A 24,614-nucleotide genomic window follows, 5' to 3' on the forward strand; every position below is an offset into this window, starting at 1 on the left:
CAGACTTAAATTGAAGAAAGTAGGGAAAAACCACTAGACCATTCAGGTATGACCTCAATCAAATCCCTTACAATTATACAGTGAAAGTGACAAATAGATTCAAGGGATTAGATCCAATAGACAGAGTTCCTGAAGAACTATGGATAGAGGTTCATAACATTGTACAGGAGGCAGTGATCAAGACCATCCCAAGAAAAAGAAATGCAAAAAGGCAAAATGGTTGTCTGAGGAAGTCTTACAAATAGCTGATTCATGTCAATGTATGGCAAAAACCACTACAATATTGTAAAGTAATTACCCTCCAACTAATAAAAATAAATGAAAAAAAAAAAAAAAAACCAAAACAAATAGCTGAGGAAAGAAGAGCATCCAAAGGCAAAGGAGAAAAGGAAGGATATATCCATTTGAATGCAGAGTTCCAAAGAATAGCAAGGAGAGATAAGAAAGCCTTGTCCTCAGTGATTAATGCAAAGACATAGAGGGAAACAATAGAATGGGAAACACTGGAGATCTCTTCAAGAAAATTAGTGATACCAAGGGAACATTTCATGCAGAGACGGGCACAATAAAGGACAGAAATGGTATGGACCTAACAGAATCAGAAGATAAAGAGGTGGCAAGAATACACAGAACTATACAAAAAAGATCATCATGACCCAGATGACCACGATGGTGTGATCACTCACCTAGAGCCAGACATCCTGGAATGTGAACGCATGTGGGCCTTAGGAAGAATCACTATGAACAAAGCTAGTGGAGGTGATGGAATTCCAATTGAACTATTTCAAATCCTAAAAGATGACGCTGTTACACTACTGCACTCAATATGCCAGCAAATTTGGGAAACTCAGCTGTGGCCATAGGACTGGAAAAGGTCAGTTTTCATTCTAATCCCAAAGAAAGGCAATGCCGAAGAATGCTCAAACTATCACACAATTGTACTTATCTCACACGCTAACAAAGTAATGCTCAAAATTCTCCAAGCGAGGCTTCAACAGTATGTGAACTGAGAACTTCCAGATATTCAAGCTGAATTTAGAAAAAGCAGAGGAGCCAGAGATCAAATTGCTAGCATCTGTTGGATCATCAAAAAAGCAAGAGAGTTCCAGAAAAACATCTACTTCTGCTGTATTGACTATGCCAAAGCCTTTGACTGTGTAGATCACAACAAACTGTGTGGAAAATTCTTAAAGAGATAGGAGAACCAGACCACCTTACCTGCCTCCTGAGAAATCTGTGCATGTCAAGAAGCAACAGTTAGAACAGGACATCTAACTACAGACTGGTTCCAAATAGGGAAAGGAATATGTTAAGGTTGTATATTGTCACCCTGCTTATTTAACTTATATGCAGAGTATATCATGCGGAATGCTGGGCTGGATGAAGCACAAGCTGGAATCAAGACTGCTGGGAGAAATATCAATAACCTCAGATACGCAAATGACACCACCCTTATGGAAGAAAGCTAAGAGCTAAAAAGCCTTTTGATGAAAGTGAAAGAGGAGAGTGAAAAAGTTGGCTTAAAACTCAGCATTCAGAAAACTAAGATCATGACATCCGGTCCCATCACTTCATGGGAAATAGATGGGGAAACAGTGGAAACAGTGACAGACTTATTTTTTGTGCTCCAAAATCACTGCAGATGGTGACTGCAGCCATGAAATTAAAAGACGCTTGCTCCTTTGAAGGAAAGCTATGACCAACCTAGACAATATATTAAAAAGCAGAGACATTACTTTGCCAACAAAGGTCTGTCTAGTCAAGGCTATGGTTTTTCAAGTGGTCATGTATGGATGTGCTAGTTGGACTATAAAGAAAGCTGAGCACTGAAGAATTGATGCTTTTGAACTGCGGTGTTGGAGAAGACTCTTGAGAGTTCCTAGGACTGAAAGGAGATCCAATCAGTCCATCCTAAAGGAAATCAGTCCTGAATATTCATTGGAAGGACTGATACTGAAGCTTAAGCTCCAATACTTTGGCCACCTGATTCGAAGAGCTGACTCATTGGAAAAGACCCTGATGCTGGGAAAGATTGAAGACAGGAGGAGAAGGGGATGACAGAGGATGAGATGGTTGGACAGCATCACTGACTCGACGGACATGAGTTTGAGCAAGCTCCGGGAATTTGTGATGGACAGTGGGGCCTGGCGTGCTGCAGTCCATGGAATTATAAAGAGTCGGACATGACTGAGGGACTGAAATGAACTGAACTGATAAAAGGAATGAACTTCTAATACTTCTACAACATGGATGAATCTTAAAAACATTATGCTAAGTGAAATAAATCAAACATGAAAAGACAAATACTGTATGATCCCCCTCACATAAAGTTACCTAGATTTAGGGTAAATTCACAGAGACAGAAGAGAGAATTGAGGTTACCAGGGCTGAGCATGGGGGTTGGGGGGATTTAATGTTTAATGGGTTTGGAGTTTTTGTTTGGGATGCTTCAAATTTTCTGGAAAGGGGTGTTGGTGATGACTGTACAACATTGTGAATAAACACTTAAAAATGGTAAATCAAAAAAATGTTAAATATTAAATTCTATTGGTTCTATAGTAAATTCTCTCAGCCCCTCACCAGTCATGTGACCAGGGGCATGTTACGTAACTTGTCTACCTATCTCCATTTCTTTATCTGTAAAATGGGGAGAATTATGCATTGTAGAGAAATGATGACGGTTAAGTGATTGTTAAAAGAGTCAGTACGTTTCAAGGACATTATGCTGAGTGAAAGGAGCCAATCCGCAAAGGTTACATGTACTTATCTAACATTCTCAAAATAACAAAATCATGGAGATGGAAAACAGATTAGTAGTTGCCAAGGGTTCGACTGGGAAAGATTGTTGTTTGTCGTGTCTGACTGTTTGAGATCCCATGGACTGTAATCCACCAGGCTCCTGTCCTTGGGATTCTCCAGGCAAGAATACTGGAGTGGGCAGCCATTTCCGTCTCCAGGGGAGCCTCCTGACCCAGGGGTCAAACCCATTTCCTGCATTGCAGACAGATTCTTTACCGTCAGAGCCACAAGGGAAGCCTTTAGTGGAGGGCGTGGGGGACTAAAATCTTATCCCCTCTGCCTAGCACAGAACACATATCCAAAAGATATTTGTCACACTAAAATCCTTGGTACTCCCCGTGGTAGGTGTTTTATGCACATTTTCTTTCTTTTTAAATTAATTTTTTTATTGGCATATAGTTGATTTACTCACATTTTCATTTCACTTTCCCAACGACTACCGAGTGTTATTATTCTTACTTGGCAGGTGAGGAAACTGAGGCACTGAGAGGATACGTAAATTACCCATGGTCAGCAGAACTGGACGGATGAAGAATTCGTATTCCATGCCCGTGAGGAATTTAGAGCAGTGCCATGGCAGTTCTCATTGTTTCATGGCAGCTTGTCTCTGAAACCCATGTGGCCTGGCTTTGAGGCCTCCTAGAAGGATCTGGGGGCTCCCCTGGTGTCTCAGACAGTAAAGAATTCACCTGCAATGTGGGAGACCTGGGTTTGATCCCCCGGGTGGGAAAACCCCTGGAGGAAGGCAAGGCCACTCACTCCAGTCTTCTTGCCGGAGAATCCCATGGACGGAGGAGCCTGGCGGGCTACAGTCCGTGGGGTCGCAGGGTCAGACATGACTGAGTGACTAAGCGCACACAGCAACAGAAAGATCTGGAGAAAGAAGTCACCTACCTGTGGAGCTGGGGAAGTGGGTTGGCACCGTGGAGGTCCATGGGAAGGGTGGGGAGGTCCCAGCAGCTGAGGAGAAATGGTCTGGAGTGAGAATAGGGATTCTAAGCGGGGCATGGATGCCACCACGTGCATCTTTCCTGTCCAATTGGAGTCACTGTACGTAGCGGGCATTGGATGAGACACCCAGGTCCTCCCATATCTCTGCTCCCTGAGGCTCTGGAAGAAGGGGATCACTGTCTGTCCACCAGGGGCCTGGAGCACATGGTTACCAAGGTCTTGAGTACTCACCACTGGGGGTGGAGGCTGAAGTCCATTGGGTGTAACCTGCAATGAGAAACGGGTTGTAATGCAAGCAGGAAAGAGATTGCCAAGATAGAGCTCAAGGACCAACACCCCCCCAACCCTCAGCTGAGACTTCAAGTTGCAAAACAACAGTTATGATGGAGGAACAACTGTATCTTGTTCTTAAAAGGCTTGTGACCCCATGGACTATAGTCCACCAGGCTGAGAAATCAAAGACCCAGTATATGTCTTCATGGGTTCACAATTTACAGTTGTTTTTTAGCCACTAAGTCATGTCCAATTCTTTGCAACCCCATGGACTGTAGTCTGCCAAACTCCTCTGTCCATGGGATTTTCCAGGCTAGAAATATGAGAGTGAGTTGCCATTTCCTGCTCCAGGGGATCTTCCCGATAGAGATGAAACCTGTGTCTCCTGCCTTGACAGGTGGATTCTTTACCGCTGAGCCACAAAGGGAGCCCTTGCAATTTATTTGGGAAGGTAAATATACTGACATTTCTAGAACATGGGCCCTAAATTTGTGCTTTTCTAGAGGAGATTTTGAGATATTGCCAGGGGGAAGATGAATGGCCAGACTCTTGGGTCCCCATTGGCTACAGGCAGATTGATAGTATCTTTCATCTTCTTTTTTAAAAATTTATTTATTTGGTTGCACCCAGGTTTTAGTTGTAGCATGTGGGATGAAGTTCCCTGTTAGGAGCAGTGTTAGTTGCTCTGTTGTATCCGACTCTTTGCAATTCCCATGGACTGTAGCCAACCAGACTCCTCTGTTTATGGGATTCTCCAGGCAAGAATACTGGAGTGGGTTGCCATTTCCTTCTCCAGAGGATCTTCCCAACCCAGGGATGGAAGCTGGGTCTCCTGCATTGCAGGCAGTTTCTTTAGCATCTGAGCCACTAAGGAAGTTTCCTGACCAGGGATCAAACCTGGGGCCCTTGCATTGGGAATGCAGGGTCACAGCCACTGGGTCGTCAGGGAAGTTCCAAGTCTCTTTCATCTTCTGGAGAAAGGCTCTGTGCCTCAGACAAGTTTATAAATCAAAGTCCTGGAATGTAGGAATGCAAACAGAAGAGCCCATGGGCTTTCTTGAGTTATCAAGGGAGACTGCTCAAGTGGGAAATGATAGACAGGATGGGTTCTGTGGCAAACTGGAGAATCCCATCCCTTCTGGGAGGGCAGAGTCTCAGCTTCAATGTGTGGTTACAAAAAGGACACTCAGATTTTGCGCATCTCTGACAGTGAAAGCATTTGATGAGTGTCTGTCCTCCATTATGTCTAAGATGGAGAAAATGATTCTTTCTAGAGTTTCGATCATTAAATGGCAGGACACATGGCATACAGTTAGAATGCAAAGGCACTCCATAAGTGATCTATGTGTATGTATAAGGTATTTTTAAATTTTTATTTTATGTTGGTGTGAAAATGTGAAGTTGCTCAGTCATGTCCGACTCTTTGTGACCCCATGGACTATAACAGTCCACGGAATTCTCCAGGCCAGAATACTGGAGTGGGTAGCCTTTCCCTTCTCCAGGGGATCTTCCCAACCCAGGAATCGAACCCAGGTCTCCCACATTGCAGGTGGATTCTTCACCAGCTGAGCCACCAGGGAAGCCCATCTGAGTGTAGTTATTTGCAATGTTGTGTTGGTTTTGGGTGTGCAGTGGGGGTAATTCAGCTACACACACACACACACACACACACACACACACACACACACACATATTATATCTCCACTCTTTTTTAGATTCTTTTCCCATGTGGGACATTACAGAGTATTGAGTGGAGTTCCCTGGGCTGGACAGTGGGTCCTTGTTGACTTTCTATTTTTTATATAGTAGCATGCGTATGTTAACTCCAGACTTCTAATTTATCCATCCTCCCCCTCCCCCCCTTTTTTTGCACAAGTGTTTAACTGGACATTTTCTGTGTGCAAAATTTAATCCCTCTATATGAAACGTTTATCCCAATTTTTCTGACAAAGAAACTGAGGCTTAGAGGGATTAAACAAATTATCCTAAGTCACAAGACTGATTTTATCCCAAATCTGTGGAGTTCCATTCCTTCTTTCACACCATCCTTTACCTTAGAACTACTCAGTCGTATCCGACTCTTTGCGACCCCAGGGACTATGCAGTCCATGGAATTCTCCAGGCCAGAATACTGGGAAGGGTAGCCTTTCCCTTCTCCAGGGGATCTTCCCAACCCAGGGATCGAAACCAGGTCTCTCACATTGCAGGTGGATTCTTTACCAGCTGAACCAGCAGGGAAGCCCTAGAATACTGGAATGGATCCTCTCCAGTTGATCTTCCCCATCCAGGAATTGAACCAGGGTCTCCTGCATTGCAGGCAGATTCTTTACCAGCTGAGCTACCAGGGAAGCCCACTTAGAACTATTCATAAACACCTAAGAAGGGCTTCCCAGGTGGCTCAGTGGTAAAGAATCCTCCTGCCGATGCAGGAGACGAGGGTTTGATCCCTGGGTTGGGAAGATCCCTGGAGGAGGAAAGGGAAACCCACTCCAGTATTCTTGCCTGGGAAATCCTATGGACGGAGGAGCCTGGCACATACAGTCCATGTGGTTGCAAAGAGCCCGACACAACTTAAGTAACTAAAATAACAATAACAACCTAAGAAAGATAACACTGTTGGAAATATCTGATATGCATTAAAACAAAAAACCTTTAAAATATGTTAACATTATTTAGATGGAATAAAACATTGGTTTGTCTTCTAAAAAAAAAAAAAAGATGCTCACCATTGACATAGAGGCTGTCTTTGTCCAAAGTGAAGAATCCCAGCTGGGTGACACCATGAGTCTCATGACTCAGTTCCCGGTACAGCCTCTCTCGGTCTAGTTTAAGGCCCATGGGGTCAGGTCGGTGAGTACAGACAGCATCAACTCCAGTGGCTCTTCTGTTTTTTTCAGGCCTGAGTAGGGTAGGACACAGGCATAGGGAGGTGGGAATTCCAGAAAAGGGCTCTGAGAAGCCTCACTGAGGGAAGGAACTGAGAAGGGAAAGCTGGAATGGTTTTGGTATTGGGGGAGAATTGGAAATGACTATGCCAGCCGAGGTCCCTGAACACAGAGGATGTAGCATCTAGAAATGCTGATATCTGTGCTAAGCTGGCACTCATAACAAGGCATCACACACAACAAAAGCAGGACAGAGGGGATGGAAGGAAGGAACCTGAGGGTTCAACAAGGTTAAAAAAGGCAATGTCAAATTCCTTAAATTCCAGCCTTGCCGCTCAACTGCTGAGTGACTCTGGCTACGTCTCTCGACCTCTCCATGGCTCAATTTTTTTCATTCATTAAATGAGGTAATGAGTAGAGACCTCACAGTACTTAGCACCTAGCTCAATAAAAGGCAGCCAAGTTTACTACACATTAATAGGGTCAGTGTTCTTGGTGAATGGACCCTGTGATGGGAGAGATTGAGTTTTTTTTTATAGAAACAGTGAGGTCAAGCTGCCAGTCTAGGGTGGAGGTGGGATGGGGGATGGTATCACAGAGCCAAAAATATCTCAGTGGATCAGTGGAATCAGTGGAAATGGGAAGACCTAGAATCATGTCTGGAGGGCAAGAGTGACTATCTTCGGAGCTGGGGGCATTCCATTCTCTGACAAAAGGTCAGTGACTGGGAGATGTCACACAAGGGAGCAGGGTACCATGAGTATACATATGGGGGTCTCCACATGCTGAATTTACTCTCAGTACTTGAATATATAAAAGACTGTAGGGCTTCCCTGGTGGCTCAGGAGTAAGGAATCCGCCTGCTAATGCAGGAGACAAGGTTCGTTTGATCCCTGATAGAGTAAGATTCCACACGCCGTGAAGTGACTAAGTCCTGGGCCACAGCTACTGAGACTGTGCTCTAGAGAGGAGCCCTCACTTGCCACAACCAGAGAAAACCCATACACAGCAACAAAGATCCAGCATAGCCAAAAATAAATAAATGGTTATTTAAAAAAGATTGTGAATAATTTATTGCATTCATAGATATAATGATGCACCCTCTACAGCAAGCTTTCTTAACCTTGGCACCATGAACAATTCAGATCAGGTAATTCTTTGCCTTGGGAGACTGTCCTGTGATTGTAGGCTAATGAGCAGCATCCCTGGCCTCATTCACTAGATACCCCCAGGAGTAACTTCCACTCTTGAATTGTGACAATCAAAAAATGTCTTGGACTTCCCTGGTGGCACAGTGGGTAGGAATCTGCCCGCCAATGCAGGGGACGTGGGTCTGATCCCTGGCTCGGAAAGATTTCGCCTATTGCAGGGCACCTAAACCCGTGGACTGCAACTGCTGAGCCTGTGCCCTAGAGCCCAAGAGCCAAAACTACTGAGTCTGAGCGCTGCAACTACTGAAACCCTTGCACAAAGAGCCTGTGCTCCACAAGAGAAGCCACTTCAACGAGAAGCCTTTGCACCGCCATTAGAGAGTAGCCCCCACTCACCGCAGCTAGAGAAAAGCTTGCACAAAACAGCGAAGGCCCAGCACAACCAAAAAGAAATAAATAAGTAACATGATTTTTAAAATGTCTCCAGATAGAGCCAGATATCCCCTGGGAGCGAAATCACTCTTGGTTGTAAACTATTGCTCTCTAGTGGTGAAGCTGACATGATCATTTGTTTCCTTGATGAGATCCAAAAGAAGGTCTTTCTGAAAAGTTCTACCTTATCTCCTGGGAAGGAGAATCTAAGAGGATTTCGCATTTTCTGGTCAGAAGCACAGTGTGAGGCAGGGTGAGAGCTGGTGGTCAGCTGTCCCTGGGGTAGGGGGTATAAGATGTGAGGGCCTAGGTCTTGGTCATCACCCCACCCCCTTCCCCGCATTACCCGGGTGTCTACTCTGGCGTTCTCACCTGAGCAAGATCAGTCGGCAGCCAGAATACAGGAGTCCAATGCTGCTATTCTGGAACAAGGGTTTGAGCTGGGGATGAAAGAAAGGGCAGTGAGCATATGATGCTCAAGGGTCAGGGCAGGACACGGGTAGGCACTGGAGCGGTTCTCACCAGGCGATTTAAGATCCTTTCCATGGTGCCGAATAGCTCAGATCCTGGGGGACTCATGTCCTCTGTGTAGCTCAGGTTGGTGATGGTGAAGTTGAGGGTGAAAGGCACCAGAGAAGGGCTCATGCCTGCAGTGGGAAGGGAGAGAGAGGTTCACTATGACCTCTGGCTGGGATGGCTGTAAATGGTGGGTACAGCATTGTCACCGTAGCCTCAGCATCCAGTGAGTCAGGCTTAAGATATCCAACCCGTGTCACCCTTGCATCCAGCCAGACCTAGAGAAGGCGAGGGGCCTCCATACCAGAAGGATAATTTTAGCTGGAAAAAGAACCTCAACTCTTTTCAGCCTGATGTGTTTAAAGATAAACAGCTATTAGATATTTCTGTGGGAGGAAGAGAAGCAAAGTCACTCGACCACCCTCAGCGTCAGAGAATTCCCCTAGTCTCTGACACCATCAGGAGAGAATGTGCAGCTACTGAGTGGTCAAGACTGTTCCCCCCATGAAAGTGACCCCTCCTCCTTTGTCAATAACCATCGTTGAAGAGTGCATTTTATTTTATTTTTTAATTTATATTTTCAAGCTGAAGTAGTTATTTATAATGTTGTGTGAATTTCTGCTGTATAGCAAAGTGGAAAAGTTGAAGCCATGGTGGCTGAAACTTTCCCAGACTTCTTTAAAACATACATTTTCAGATTCAAGAAATTTTATAAAATCCCAAAGAGCAGAAATTCAAAGAAAATCATGCTCAGATGCATCATGATCAAACTGTTGAACACCAAAGATGAAGAACAAATTGTGGATACATCTAGAGACAAATGACAGCCTCAGTCATGGAGTGACTTGATTAATAGCACATGTCAGATTTTTAAAAGGCTGCAGAACTATACATGTTATATAAACAGTTAAGTTGATCAGGGTGGAGCAATGAGGAAGTGGAAAGTATGCATCCTGCCTAAAATGTGTAAAAAGTTGGCAGTGCCTTGACTTGCAAAACACAGAATTCCTGAAGGCAGAATTCAAATTACCAGCCACTAGTTTGTATCTCATAACTCTGGATTCACGTGATGGGATTAAAGTTTAAGGATGCTCACCCTCCACCATGACCCGTATAGTCAAAGCTGTGGTTTTGTCATGTACAGATGTGAGAGTTGGACCATAAAGAAGGCTGAGTGCTGAAGAATTGATGCTTTCAAACTGTGGTGCTGGAGAAGACTCTTGAGAGTCCCTTGGACAGCAAGGAGATGCTTGCAGAGACTCAAAACAGTCAATCCTAAAGGAAATCAGTCCTGAATATTCATTGGAAGGACTGATACTGAAATTGAAGCTCCAATACTTTAGCCGCCTGATGCGAAGTGCTGACTCATTGGAAAAGACCCTGATCCTGGGAAAGATTGAAGGCAGGAGGAGAAGTGGGCAACAGAGGATGAGATGGTTGGATGGCATTACTGACTCAATGGACATGAGTTTGAGTAAACTCTGGGAGATGGTGAAGGACAGGGAAGCCTGGTGTGCTGCAGTCCTTGGGGTTGCAAAGAGTCAGACACTACTTAGCGACTGAACAACAGTGCTCACCCTGGGCCATGATGTAAGCATGATGAAGACTCGAAGACTCAAAAAAAAAAAAAAAAAAGAAATCTTGGGACTTTCCTGGTTTAAGAATCTACCTGTCAGTGTAGGGGACACAGGTTCCATCCCTGGTCTGCGAAGATTCCACATGCCTTGGAGCAACTAAGCCTGTGTGCCACAACTACTGAGCCCATGCACCTAGAGCTTTTACTCTGCAGCAAGAGAAGCCATTGCAATGAGAAGCCATTGCACTGCAATGCAAGAAAGCCCACATGTAGCAATGAAGATCCAGGGCAGTGAAAAAAAAAACCCAAAAACTTAAGGGCTGGGGTGAGACAGGCTTTATGGTATAAACCAAGTCTCTGTACCAGGTACCTGGAGATTCAGGGGCCCTCAGACGAGGATATGGAGCAAGAATCAACTCGAGACTAAGATCCTAAATGATTTTCTGGATGTTCAAATACAATCCACAAATTTGAACCTATACAGAGATTGCTACATTCATCCAGTCAATAAATATAAAGTGAATCCTGATCAGGTGTTAAGCTCCAGGGTGACAAATACACAAAGACTGAATAAAGCAAGCTGGAGTAAATTCCGTGAAAGAAATACTCAAGGTGATATGATAGAGAAAAACCCGTGAGCCATGTGGATTCAGGAGAAATGCTGTATCATTTAAGTGGTTTTGGAAGGTCTTTCGGTGAAGGTGTGGTAATCAAGCTGAGATGTGAAAGTTAAATAAGTTGCTAGGCATACCTGATCTCCAGAAATGGCTACTAAAAAGGCAAGACAGAAGTTAGGACAGTAGAACAATCCTCTGATGTGGCCAAAGCTTAGAAAGTGTGAGAGAAAATGTGGGACAGGATGAGGCTGGGTGACCAGTAGGGACCAGACAGTGCAGAGTTGAAGTTTCCTAGGTCCCAGAGAGCAGGTCCTACCTGTAGAGCTGAGGATGGGGGACAGAGATGTGGAAGATTCCAGAGAGGATGTAGAAGTCACTGGAGCTGAGAAAAAAACAACAGGGAAAATGATTGAGTTCCACCTGGAACAGATTGTAGAAGCAGAAATTTTTCATTGGAATTTGGATTTCTATCTTAAAATTTTTTTTTGATGTGGACCACTTTTGAAGTCTTTATTGAATTTGTTACAGTATTGCTTCTGCTTTAGTATTTTGGTCATGAGGCATACGGGATCTTCTACAGGTGGCTCAGTGATAAAGAATCCTCTTGCCAGTGCCGGAAATGAAGGAGATGCAGGTTCAGTCCTTGGGTTGGGAAGATCCCCTGGAGAAGGGCATGGCAACCCACTCCAGTATCCTTGCCTAGAGAATCCCATGGACAGAGGAGCCCGGTGGGCTATAATCCATGGGGTCACAAAGAGTTGGACACAACTGAGCAAGCATGCAGTCTCCCCAACCAGGGATCAAACCCACACCCCCTACATTGGAAGGTGAAGTCTTAACCACTGGACCAAGAGCGAAATCCCTGTGTTTCTATCTTGACTCAGAACAAGAACTTGGGTAGGTTAGGAGCTGCTCTGATGCCACGGCTGGACATTTAGGGAGAAGGCACTGGGAACTTCTCTGTTGAAAGATGTGCTCTGGGGAGTAAGGGTCCAGTGGGCATTGAAGAAGCACAGTTTGAAATACTCACTGCTGGTGGTGGGCCTCCAGTACTGACGGTTATAACCTGCAGAAAGGGAGAAAAGAGTACAGAAGGACTGTTATGATGGGTTACAGTTAAGGAGTTGAATGGCAGACCTAGAAATGAAATTAACAAATTTTCTGAGATCCACGTGAACAATACGGTTACATCTTATTCTGTGCCCTTCTGTGCCTCGTCCTTTGAAAACAACAGTGAACATCATCACTATTGTTGTTGCCAAAGTGTTTTAATTTTTATTGGAATATAGTTGCTTTACAATGTTGTGTTAGCTTCTACTGTATATAGATGAAGAAAGCAAATGTATAGATGTTCTTGTTCAGTCACTCAGTCGTGTCCGACTCTTTGCAGCTGCACAGACTGCAGCACATTAGGCTTTCCTGTCCTTCACTATCTCCCAGAATTTGCTCAAACTCACGTCCATTAAGTCAGTAATGCCATCCAACCAATGTATGGACACCAAGGGGGAAAGGCAGAGTGGGTGGAATTGGGAGATAGGGATTGACCTGTATACACTATTGATACTGTGCATAAAATAGATAACTAATGAAAGCCTACTTTATAGCACAGAGAACTCTACCCAAGGTGCTGCGGTGACCTGAATGGGGAGGAAGTCCAAAAGGAGGGAATGTTTGAATATGTATGGCTGATTCATTTGGCTGCACAGTAGAAATTTTTGCCAAAATTAAAACGCATTAGTAACATCTGGCTCTATTTATTGGGAATGCATCAGAAACAATGCTAAACACTACAAAGGTAATGGGGCAAATTTATGAACGAGTGTGTGCTCCAGGCCTTATCCATACTCTCTCAGTCTTTAAACACAATTTTGTCCTTGCTCTTTCACCTTCTCTCCCACCACAAAATTTTTATGATAGTATGATCTTTGCTGGCTTAGTTCCTGGTTTTTTTCTTTGAGTGTGTGTGTGTGTGTGTGTGTGTGTGTGTGTGTGTGTGTGTGTGTGTGTGTGTGAGATGTAGAATTGAAAAATTGTGGCAGGTGGGGAGAGTGGTATATGGAGATAAAGGTACAATGAGATGGAAGAAAGGGGATGCCTGTGGTTCAAAACAGAGAAAATTTGGATCTGGGGTTGGGTAGTGAGAAAGAGAATAGACTCGAAGGTCAGATGAATGGTATAAAGATAGGAGCCTGAAAGAAACTGTGGAAAAGAGAATTTCTTTTTTGTTTTTTCAATGATGATGATGCATTTTATTATTTTTTAAACTTTTTATTTTGTATTGGGGTATATTGCATTAACAATGTTATGATAGTTTCAGGCAAGCAGTGAAGGGACTCAGCCATACATACACATGTATCCATTCTCCCCCAAACTCCCCTCCCTTCTAGGCTGCTATGTAACATTGAGCAGAGTTCCCTGTGCTATACAGTAGGTCTCTCTTGGTTATCCACTTTAAATATACCAGTGTGTACATGTCCATCCCCAACTCCCTAACTATCCCTTTCACCCATCCTCTGACCCCGCCCCGGCAACCATAAGTTCATTCTCTAAGTCTATAGGTTGAGAAGAGAATTTTTTACGATGTTCTTTCTATGATGGATTGCATGTCTTTGATACTCTGAGGGATGTGAGTGAAGGTTGGACTAAGGGGAGCTCTGTGATTTACTTGGATTGTTGCTAGATCATCTTATTTGATTGTCAGGACAATCCTGTGTGGTGTGTGTGTTTGGTCCATTCTGTCGATGGGACCTTAGAACCCGGTGAGGTCACATGGCTTGTCCAGCATCACATAAAACAGAGATCTGTCACTCATCAATCTCCATACTATTAATACGCTTTCAGTTAGTCTCAATCCTGGAGTTAAACCTTCTACAGACACCAAACAGGATGTGCTATTGTCAATCCAGTAAGATATTTTTCCAAACCATATATAAAGGACATTTCCAAGCTGACACAGAAGGAAATAACTAATCAAGCATCAGGCTGGATTGTTGGCTAGAGATCATCAAACCCTCTCTCTTCCTGTCTTGACAGGCTTGCACTGGATGGTCTACAGCGTTGCCTTGTGGTTCAGAACTTGGAATTTAGACTTGACCTTCCATTTGAGTCTTAACTCTCCCTGGCATTATGGATGGATTATCTGGGGCAAATGATTTCCTGCCTGAATGTATGATGGCTGTCTGTAAAAATGAGTGGAATAAGTCACAGAGTTTGGGATAAAATTAACATAAGATCACATAAATAAAGTCCTTATCATAATTCCTGGCACGTAAGAAACTTTTGGTAAGAATTAGCTGCTGCTGCTGCTAAGTCGCTTCAGTCATGTCCGACTCTGTGCGATCCCATAGACGGCAGCCCATCAGGCTCCCCCTTCCCTGGGATTCTACGGATGCGGTTATTAGTCTTGGTGGGGCACTCCTGCCAGTGTTGCTGTGGTGTGATATGTGTGTGCATGTTCCATCATGATCTACTCTTTGCAACCCCATGGACTGTAGCCCACCAGGCTCCTCTGTCCATGGAATTTTCCAGGCAAGAATACTGGAGTGGGTTGCTATTTCCTCCTCCAGGGGACCTTCCCAACCCAGGAATCAAACTCGAATCTCCTGCATTGGCAGGCAGCTTCTTTACCACTGAGCTACCTGGGAAACTCAGGTATGTATTTCATTACATATCACAATTAATAGAAATAAAGTACACAATAAATGTAATGTGCTTGAATCATTCCCAAACCATCCCCCTTCCACCTCCACTCCAGTTTGTGGAAAAATTTTCTTCCACAAAACCAGTCCCAGGTGTCAAAAAGGCTAAAGACCACTGGTCTAGAGAGTTCTTCATGGTGGGGAGGCTGCCTTTGCATTGTAGGATGTTTAGTAAGACCCTGATGCTGGGAAAGATTGAAGGCAGAAGAAGAGGGCGACAGAGAATGAGATGGTTGGATGGCATCACCGATTCAATGGACATGAACTTGGGCAAACTCCGGAAGATGGTGATGGACAGGAAAGCCTGGCGTGTGGCAGTCCATGGGGTTGCAAAGAGTCAGACACGACTTGGCGACTGAACAAGAAATCTTTAGTAGCACTTCTAGCCTCAAACCACTAGATGTCACCAGCACCCCTTCAGTGATGACTTGAAAATGTCTCCAGACATTGTCAAATATCCCCTGGGATGATGCAGAGTCTTCCCAGGTTGAGAACTATTGGTATAGAGAGACATGGGACTGTTGGGGACCCTAGCTGCAACACAAACACTCACCATTGACATAGAGGCTGTTACTGTCCAAAGTGTAGTTGCCCATCCTGGTGACACCATGAGTCAGCTGGCTCAGCTCCTGGTACAACTTTTCTCTGTCCAGTCCAGGACGTGTGGGGTCAGGATGGTAGGTGCAGATGGCATCCACTCCAGTTGCTGCTCCATCCTTTTCAGCCCTAGGATGGCAGGAACAGAGGAATAGGGGCATTCAGAGTTGTGAGTGAGTTACATACTTTGTTCATCTTGAAATAGGCTGGGACCTGGGATGTAAGACTCTTTGATGCAGGGCTTGCACTTGGACAAATGTCTCCTCCAGCAATAAAATATGAATAAAATATAATGGGCTAAAAATAACTGAGTGTATGTGTGCGTGTGCTCACTTGCTCAGTTGTGTCTGACTACTTGTGACCCCATGGATTGTAGCCTGCCAGGCTCCTCTGTCCATGGGATTTCTCAGGCAAGAATACTGGAGTGGGTTGTCATTTCCTTCTTCAGGGGATCTTCTCAACCCAGGGATTGAACCCATGTCTCTTGCATCTCCTACATTGGCAGGCAGACTCTTTACCACTGCCCCAGCTGTTGGGGCAAATTATGGACAACATAATACAAAGAGAACAACCACAACAAAAAACCCAACTGCCACTTAACAAAAACAGAGGTTTGGCAGCAAAAATAGGGTGCTATGGATGAACCTTGCACACAGCACCACCAAACGGGTGGGCAGACCACCCAAGTCACCCCTCTGGCCTGACCCCCTGGAAGCACCCCTATCCTCACCCCACATAAAGGACCAGTTTGCTCTATCCCTCAGGAGCAAACAAACAAGGGAACCGCTGCTCACTCTCCCTCTCCCACTGCTTCAGCGGGAACTCCAATAAAGCCTTGCCTGGATTTCCTGTCTGGCATCTGATCAATTTCTATGAGGAAGGACAAGAACCCTGGTTGGTAACAGTCTCTCTCTTAATGAATCCTCCTGCCAGTAGGAGACAGAGGAGGTACAGATTCGATCCCTGGGTTGGGAAGATCCCCTGGAGGAGGAAATGGCAACCCATTCCAGTATTCTTGCCGGGAGATGCCCATGGACAGAGGGGCCTGGCGGGTTACTGTCCATGGGGTCTCAAAGAGTGGGGTACGACTGAGCGGCTAGACAACAGCTGTCCCACCACATCATAAACCACAGTCTCCCCTCCAGGTGGGCTGGCCTGTAACAGTGCAGCCCTTCAGGTGTGTGTGAGGGGGGGAGGCCGTGCCTTACCTGAGCAGGGTCAGTCTGCAGTTAGAGTGGAGCGGGCCGACACTGGTGTTCCTGAGCAGAGGACCAAGCTGAGGAGGAGGTGAGAGGGGGATGAGTGGGAGGGCCCAAGGAGCCGGGTGGGGTGAGGACGAGGCAGGCCAGCGCAGGGGCTGAGGGCGCTCACCAGGTGATTCAGAACCTTCTCAGTGACGTTGAACTTCTCGGATCCTCGGCACCCCATGTCTGGGGTATAGAACAGATTGGTGATGGTGAAATTAAGGGTGAACGGCACCAGGGCTGGGCCCATGTCTGCAACTGGAGGGAGAAAGAGAGAGAGGAGACCTGTCAGTCTTAGGTCTGAGCTGTTCAAGGCAGAGGAGGGAAGGGACTAGTGGCATCTCTCCGGGCATCACTGTACAGTAGGTGAGTCAGACTGAGATAGCCCACTGGGATACCTTCCCACTCTTCAGTCAGCCAGAGGAGGAGAAGGGACCTTTGCCTTAGAAGTGTGACATCAACTTGAAAGGGAACCTCAACTCCCTCATCCCAGAGTGTCCAAAAGGCTGACGTGTTGTGGGCAATTTTGTAGGAACAGGAGGTACCAAGACCTTTTGAACTCAAGCTTTAAGTCACAAGTACTTGAAAAAATTCAAGAAAATCAAAATAGCAGTAACTTTTTTTTCTGTGTTAAGTATTTTCTTTTTTTTCCATTTATTTTATTAGTTGGAGGCTAATTACTTTACAATATTGTAGTAGTTTTTGCCATACATTGACATGAATCAGCCATGGATTTACATGTGTTCCCCATCCCGATCCCCCCTCCTGCCTCCCTCTCCATCCCATCCTTTTGGGTCTTCCCAGTGCACCAGCCCTGAGCACTTGTCTCATGCATCCAACCTGGGCTGAGCAGTAACTTTTTAAAATGTGCATTTTATATATTCTATTAACCCTAACTTATGGTTACCAGAAAGGGAAAGAGGGAGGGAGGAATAAACTGGGAGATTGAAATTGACATATATACAGTACTATATATAAAATAGATCACTAATAAGGACCTGCTGTATATCACAGGGAACGCAACACTCTGTAATGACCTATATGTGTCATTGCATGGTCTATATGGGAGAAGAGTCTAAAAAAAGAGTGAATATAGATATATGTAGAACTTTGCTATACACCTGAAACTAACACAACATATCCTAATAAAAATTGAAAAAAAAGTGCATCTTATATATTTCATTGACAAGTCTACATTTATTATAATTTTTTGAATGATTTAAACAATTTTATACAGTTTTAAATTTGCAACTATTTCCATTTACAGCTATTACAAAATATTGGCTACATTCCTTGTGTTGTACAATACATCCTTGAATCTGTCTTACACCCAATAGTTTGTATCTCCCCCTCCCCACCTCTGTATCGGCCTTCCCCAACTCCCACTGATACCCACTACTTTGTTCTCTATACCTGTGAGTCAACTTCTTTTTTGTTATATTAACTAGCTTGATGTATTTTTTTGGATTCCACATATAAGTGATATCATACAGTACTTGTCTTTCTCTGTCTGATTTATTTTACTAAGCATAATGCCCTTCAAGTCCATCCAGGTTGCTAACAAATGACAAAATTTAATTCCTTTTTAAGATGGCGTAGTATTCCATGGCGTGTGTGTGTGTGTGTGTGTGTGTGTGTGTGTGTGTGTGTGTTGTCAGATCTTTATTCATTCATCTGTTGATGGACACTTAGGTTGCCTTCATAACTTGACAATTACAAATAGTGCTGTTCTGAACATTGGGAGTGCCGTGCATTTTCGAATCAGTGTTTTTGCTTTCTTTGGCTATATATACCCAAGAGTTAAACTGCTGGATCATATAGTGGTTCTACTTTTAGTTTTTTGAGAAACCTCCATACTGTTTTGCTCAGTGGCTACATTAATTTACATTCCCATTAACAGTGTACAAGGGTTCCCTTTTCTCCACATTCCCAGTAACAGAATAGCAGTAATTTCCAGGATGGAACTATTTATAGAAATAGAATAGAGATCAGCTAGGGAAAAGCCATTTTATAGGAGGTGGTGTCTGAGCAAGAACATGCTGAGATGAGATCTGGAGAACAAGCGAGAACCAAGCACAGCTGAGTTCCTAGAACAGTCAGTTCCAAGAACAGCAAGGATGGACGGCTGTTTGGGCCCTGCAGGAACAGAAATGAGGTTGGACTAGGCAGCAGGGTAGACAGTGGGATGGGCTGAGGCTCTGTGGGCGTCAGGGTCCAGACCATGCAAGAATCCATCAGCCATTGAATGGAAGTTGAAGTTTCATGAGATCCAAAGGTTAGATTCCTACCTGTAGAGCTGGGGATGGAAGTTGGAGATGCTGGAGGTCCTGGAGAGAAGGTGGAGGTCACTGGAGCTGAAAGAATAAAATTGTTGGGGCCTTTCATAAAGCTATGAGAGGCTACAGTGGTTGATGGAAACTTGTTCCTTGGTTTAACCTGAGACTTTTGCTGGTCTGAGGCTATTGTGGGGCTGAGGAATTGGGGAATGGGGCATGCCTTCCTCCCAGGGAGCATGCTTAGGGTGGAAGGGTCCCAGGGTCATGGAAACATTTGAGCCGTCATTACTCACTGCTGGTGGTGGGGATCCAGTCCCGATGGTTGTAACCTGCAAGGAGAGGAAGAAAGAAAGCATAAGATGATGGGAGAACATTAAGAAAGGAGTGAAGTGTAGAACTAGAAACACAAACTCACAGATCTTCCTGAGTATTTTCTTTGAGATGCACCAATAAATAATGATGGTTCTTCTTTGTTTTTATTTTTTGGCCACCCAGCGCAGCATGTGGGATCTTAGGTCCCTGACTAGAGATCGAACCTGTGCCCCCTGCATTGGGAGGGCAGAGTCTTAATCACTTGACCACTGGGGCGGTCCTGATGGTTACTCTTTGTGAGTGAACTGCCTCTTACTCTGGTCCTTCTGATTAATTTCATCCTCATAACCATTAACCTCAAAGAAAACAATGATCAAATCACTCTTAGTATTGTTGGGAATTTACCAGCTGCCTGGAGTATTATCAACCTCACCAAGTAAATGTGTTAGCCTCTCAGTCATGTCCAACTCTTTGCAACCCCATGGACCTGTCCATGGAATTTTCTAGGCAAGAAAACTGGAGTGGGTTGCCATTCCCTTCTCCAGGAGATCTTCCCAACCCAGGGATTGAACCCATGTCTCCTGCATAGGCAGATGGGTTCTTTACCACTGAACCACCAAAGAGGACCCTATCCATGATCCAGAACCATACTTATTCAAATTCTCTTTCCCCCATTTTCTCTTATTCTCCAACTTTATACTCTCTGGCTGACTCCCAAGTCTCTCTTTCTCTCCCTTTCTGTCACTATCTCAATGGTGTGGGTTGCCATTCCATTCTCCAGGGAGTCTTCCTGACCAAGGGACTGAACCCAGGTCTCCCACATTGCAGGCATCTTCTTTACCATCTGAGCCACTTGGGCTTTATCAAGTGAACAATAAGGACAACAATTTCCTGTGAGTGTTTTCAGCCTTATTTGTGTTTCTTCATCCATGATATAATTTTGTCCTTGCTCTTTGAGTTTCTCCCACTCCCCAACTCTCCAAAGACAAAGCTTGAGCTTTGACAGCATAGTTCTTGGACTTCTGTGATGTTGGGATTGAGATAGTGAGAGAGAAGAAGAGAGAGAGAGACTTGGGGATCAGCCAGAGAGCATGAAGTTGGAGAATAAGAGAAAATGGGGGAAAGAGGATTTGAATAAATATGGTTCTGGATCATGGCTAGGATCCTCTTTGGTGACTCAGTGGTTAAGAACCTGTCTACCACAAGGAGGTCCAACCAGTCCATCCCAAAGGAGATCAGTCCTGGGTGTTCATTGGAAGGACTGATGTTGAAGCTGAAACTCCAATACTTTGGCCACCTGATGCGAAGAGCTGACTCATTTGAAAAGACCCTGATGCTGGGAAAGATTGAGGGCAGGAGGAGAAGGGGACGACAGAGGATGAGATGGTTGGATGGCATCACCGACTCAATGGACATGGGTTTGGGTGGACTTCGGGAGTTGGTGATGGACAGGGAGGTCTGGCATGCTGTGGATAATGGGGTCACAAAGAGTCAGACACGACTGAGTGACTGAACTGAACTGACCTATGCAGGAGACATGGGTTTGATCCCTGGGTAGGAAAGATCCCACAGAGAAGGAAATGGCAATCCACGCCAATATTCTTGCCTGGGAAATTCCATGGACAGAGGAACCTGGTGAGCTACAGTCCATGGAGTTGCAAATGAGTTGGAAATGACTTAGAGAATAAACAATAACAACAAAGAAATGTAACTGAAACTTATACTTATTTTGTATTCGATGGTTCGAATGGGTTTATTGAAATAAAACACCTCTCTGAGACTGGGCCACATGGTGCCCAGTTAACTTGAGTTATTCAGGTTTTATCTCATTTGACCCTCCCACTAATCTTAGGTGACTTTAAAAAAGAACTTCATTCTAAAAAATGGACAAAAGTCTAGAGAGATCATGACTTGCCCAGGGCCACAGAGTAAGTAAAAGGCAGGACCAGGGCTTAACTGAAGCAAGAACCTGTAATTCACCAAAATCCATAGTAGTTAACTACTGCTTTTAGGTAATTCTTAAGGACTACTGAAATACAAAACAGATTTTAATCTGAGAAGAAAGAAATTGTCCACGGTGATACAGTGAGGACATAATTGATTAATTAGTTTAAATTGTCATATTAGAGGTCCTTTATTTTTTGAATACTTGTTTCTATTTACTTTTTATTTGGCTGTGTTGGGGCTTATTTGTGTCACATGGGGTCTTTACTTGTGGCATGTGAATTCTCAATTGCAGCATGTGGGATCTAGTTCCCTGACCAGGGATTGAACCTGGGTCCCCTGCATTGAGAGTCTTAGCCACTGGATCAGCAGGGAAGTCCCTAGAAGTCCTTTAATATGCTATTCCATCCTAATATTTGAGCTTGGTATTTAGCTGGGTTAGTCTGCAGTGTAACCTAGTAATTGGGTGGGCTTAGATTTTAGAGTCAGTTTAGGTTTGAGTCCCAATTCTACCACTTGTATTAGTTTGTCTGGTCTTGGAAAAGTGGATTTCTCTTCCTGAGCCTTGTTTGTTCCTCTGTAAAATATACATAAAACTCAAAAAATATACATAGAACTGCAAAATATACATAAAATTCCAAATATACATAAAACTCCATGTTGAGCAGAATTACCAAGGCATAATACATATAACACACTAGAACATGGGTCCCTCAATAAATACTAGCCTTTAGTACAGGTGTTATTGTAGGTATTGTTGCTAAGAGCATTACTGCAAAGGAATCTGTTGCTAAAAACACTACTAACAGTTTTGTTGTTTGTTTCTTGGGTGGGGTGGTGTTCCAGCAGGCCCTTGGAGAGTGAGTAAAGGACCACAAGCTGTTATTGGGAAAATAAAGACATGAGGATTAGTCACTGCTTTGCAAACCCATTGTTTCTTGGGGAAAAGTTAACCCCAGTGACCTCCATGGGCTTGCTTTCTTTCTAGATGTCTGCATGTCCATTTGGGCGTCTGTGAAAGGTCATTGGAATGAAGAAGACTTTGGAGGGAACCTTTATTTCCCGACCTGAAAAGTTCCTTTTAAGTTGTTCTGAGGGGAGAGAACTGAGTCCCTATGGAAATTCTAGGTTGTTCCAGAACTATGAAAGTGGGTACAGAGCAATCATACTGCAAGGAGACCCCATCTGGGGAGCAGGAGGAGACCCCAGCTAGCGCAGAGCTACTCACCATTGACATAGAGACTGTTCCTGTCCAGGGTGTAGTGGTCCAGCCGAGTGACACCCTGGGTCTGCTGGCTTAGTTCCCAATACAGACGTTCCGTGTCCAGCCTGAAGCCTGTGGGATCTGAGCGATAAGTGCAGACTGCATCCATCCTGGTGCTTGTTTCATCCTTATCAGCCCTGGGGAAGAAGGGACACAGAACAGGAACATGAAGGACACTTAAAGGTTGGATGCTCTTGACAATGCTTCCCCTTCAATTGCACTCCTTGGTTTTGTTTTTTTTTTTTTTTTAATTCTTATTGGAGGATAGTTGATTTACGGTATTGTGTTAGTTTCTGTTGTACAGCAAAGTGAATTAGTTAGACATGTATCCACTCTTCTTAAGATTCATTTCCCATATAGACCTAGGCCATTACAGAGTATCGAGTAGAGTTCCCTGTGGTATAGAGTAGGTCCTTAGTTATCTATATAAATGAGTTATCTGTTCTGTATGATGAAGTGAAGTCGCTCAGTCGTGTCTGACTCCTTGCGACCCCATGGACTGTAGCCTACCAGGCTTCTCCGTCCATGGGATTTTCCAGGCAAGAGTACTGGAGTGGGTTGCCATTTCCTTCTCCAGGAGATCTTTCCCACCTGGGGATTGAACCCAGGTCTTCTGCATTGCAGGCAGATTCTTAACCATCTGAGCCACCAGGGAAGTCCTTGTTTTGTATAGAGTAGTGTGTATATATCAATCCCAGTCTCCCAATTTATCCCTCCCTGCACCTTACCTGCTGGTAACCATAAGTTTGTTCTCTACAACTGTAACTCTATTTTCATTTTGTAGATAAGTTCATTTTTACCCTTTTTAGGATCACTTCCCCATTTAAAAAAAAAATATTTATGTTTTATTTTATTGTCTTCACTGTGACATGTGTGGGCTCTAGTTCCCTGACCAGGGATGGAACCCAGCCCCCCTGCATTGGGAGTGTGGAATCTTAGCCACTGGACCACTAGGGAAGCCCCTAGGTCAGCACTCTTCCCAGGTTTCATCGGCTTTTTCAAACACATCTTTTTCCGTCTTATGTGGGGCTCCAGATCTCTCCAGCTCCTAAGTGCAGTTCTCTGCAGGGCCACTCCTCAGCTCAGTTCCTTTTTTTTGTCCCCCTTCTTTGTATTAAGTTTTAATTTTTTAAAATTAATTTTTATTGGAGTATAGCTGCTTTACAATGTTTGTTAGTTTCTACCGTAGAGAAAAGCAAATTAGCCATATATTTACATATGCACCCTCCCCTTTGGACTTCCTTCTCATTCAGGTCCCAGAGTGCATTAAGTAGAGTTCCCTGTGCTATACAGTATGTTCCCATCAGTTGTCTACTTTATACATAGCAAATCAGTAGTGTATATATGTCACTCAGAATCTTCGAATTCCTTCCATCCCCCCTTCTGTCTTGATATCCATTGATTTGTTCTTTACATCCGTGTCTCTATTTCTGTTTTGCAAATAAAATCGTCTATACTATTTTTCTAGGTTCCAATTATGTGTTAATTTATGATATTTGTTTTTCTCTTTCTGAATTATTCACTCTGTATGATGCTCTCAAAGTCCATCCACATGTCTGCAAATGACCCAATTTTGTTCCTTTTTATGGCTCAGTAATAAGGAAATGGCAACCCACTCCAGTACTCTTGCCTGGAAAATCCCATGGACTGAGGATCCTGGTAGGCTACAGTCCAAGGGGTCGCAAAGAGTCGTACATGACTGAGCGACTTCACTTCACTTCACTTCAATATTATCCTCATTCTTTTTATTAATTGATTCAAGCTTATTGTTTCACCTACCAGCCCCTAGTACACTCCCTGTCTACTTTTCTAGGCAAGAAAACTGGAGTGGGTTGCCATTTCATACTGCAAAAGCAACTATACTCCAATTTAAAAATGTTATATATAAAAAGAACTAGTTCCATGAAAACATATTTTAAATAAATAAATCAAGGAAAAAAATATCTTTGTCTTGAATTTAAGCTGACCCTACGGTGATTCACCCAAAGCAGCGGCTTTTTCAGGAAGGAAGAAAGATGCTATTCCTCTCTTGTCTGGGAATTCTGCTTGCTGTTATCCATGCTCTTCAAAGTATTCCCA

At 44.1% G+C, this 24,614-nt stretch overlaps 1 protein-coding gene across 1 annotated transcript in view; it reads right to left on the reverse strand.

The window, feature by feature from the left end:
• Positions 1-24,614, reverse strand: part of MUC16 (mucin 16, cell surface associated) — an 88,380-nt gene that overhangs the window by 42,602 nt on the left and 21,164 nt on the right. The window contains 13 exon segments of the mRNA XM_065917692.1: positions 3,694-3,759; positions 3,982-4,017; positions 6,750-6,922; positions 8,864-8,931; positions 9,014-9,138; positions 11,517-11,582; positions 12,231-12,266; positions 15,452-15,624; positions 16,704-16,771; positions 16,867-16,997; positions 19,028-19,093; positions 19,309-19,344; positions 22,500-22,672. Of these exon segments, the coding sequence (XP_065773764.1) occupies positions 3,694-3,759; positions 3,982-4,017; positions 6,750-6,922; positions 8,864-8,931; positions 9,014-9,138; positions 11,517-11,582; positions 12,231-12,266; positions 15,452-15,624; positions 16,704-16,771; positions 16,867-16,997; positions 19,028-19,093; positions 19,309-19,344; positions 22,500-22,672 (1,217 nt within the window).

Source organism: Muntiacus reevesi, chromosome 1 (genome assembly GCF_963930625.1).
Source record: "Muntiacus reevesi chromosome 1, mMunRee1.1, whole genome shotgun sequence".
In the NCBI taxonomy this organism is placed as follows: Eukaryota; Metazoa; Chordata; class Mammalia; order Artiodactyla; family Cervidae; genus Muntiacus; species Muntiacus reevesi.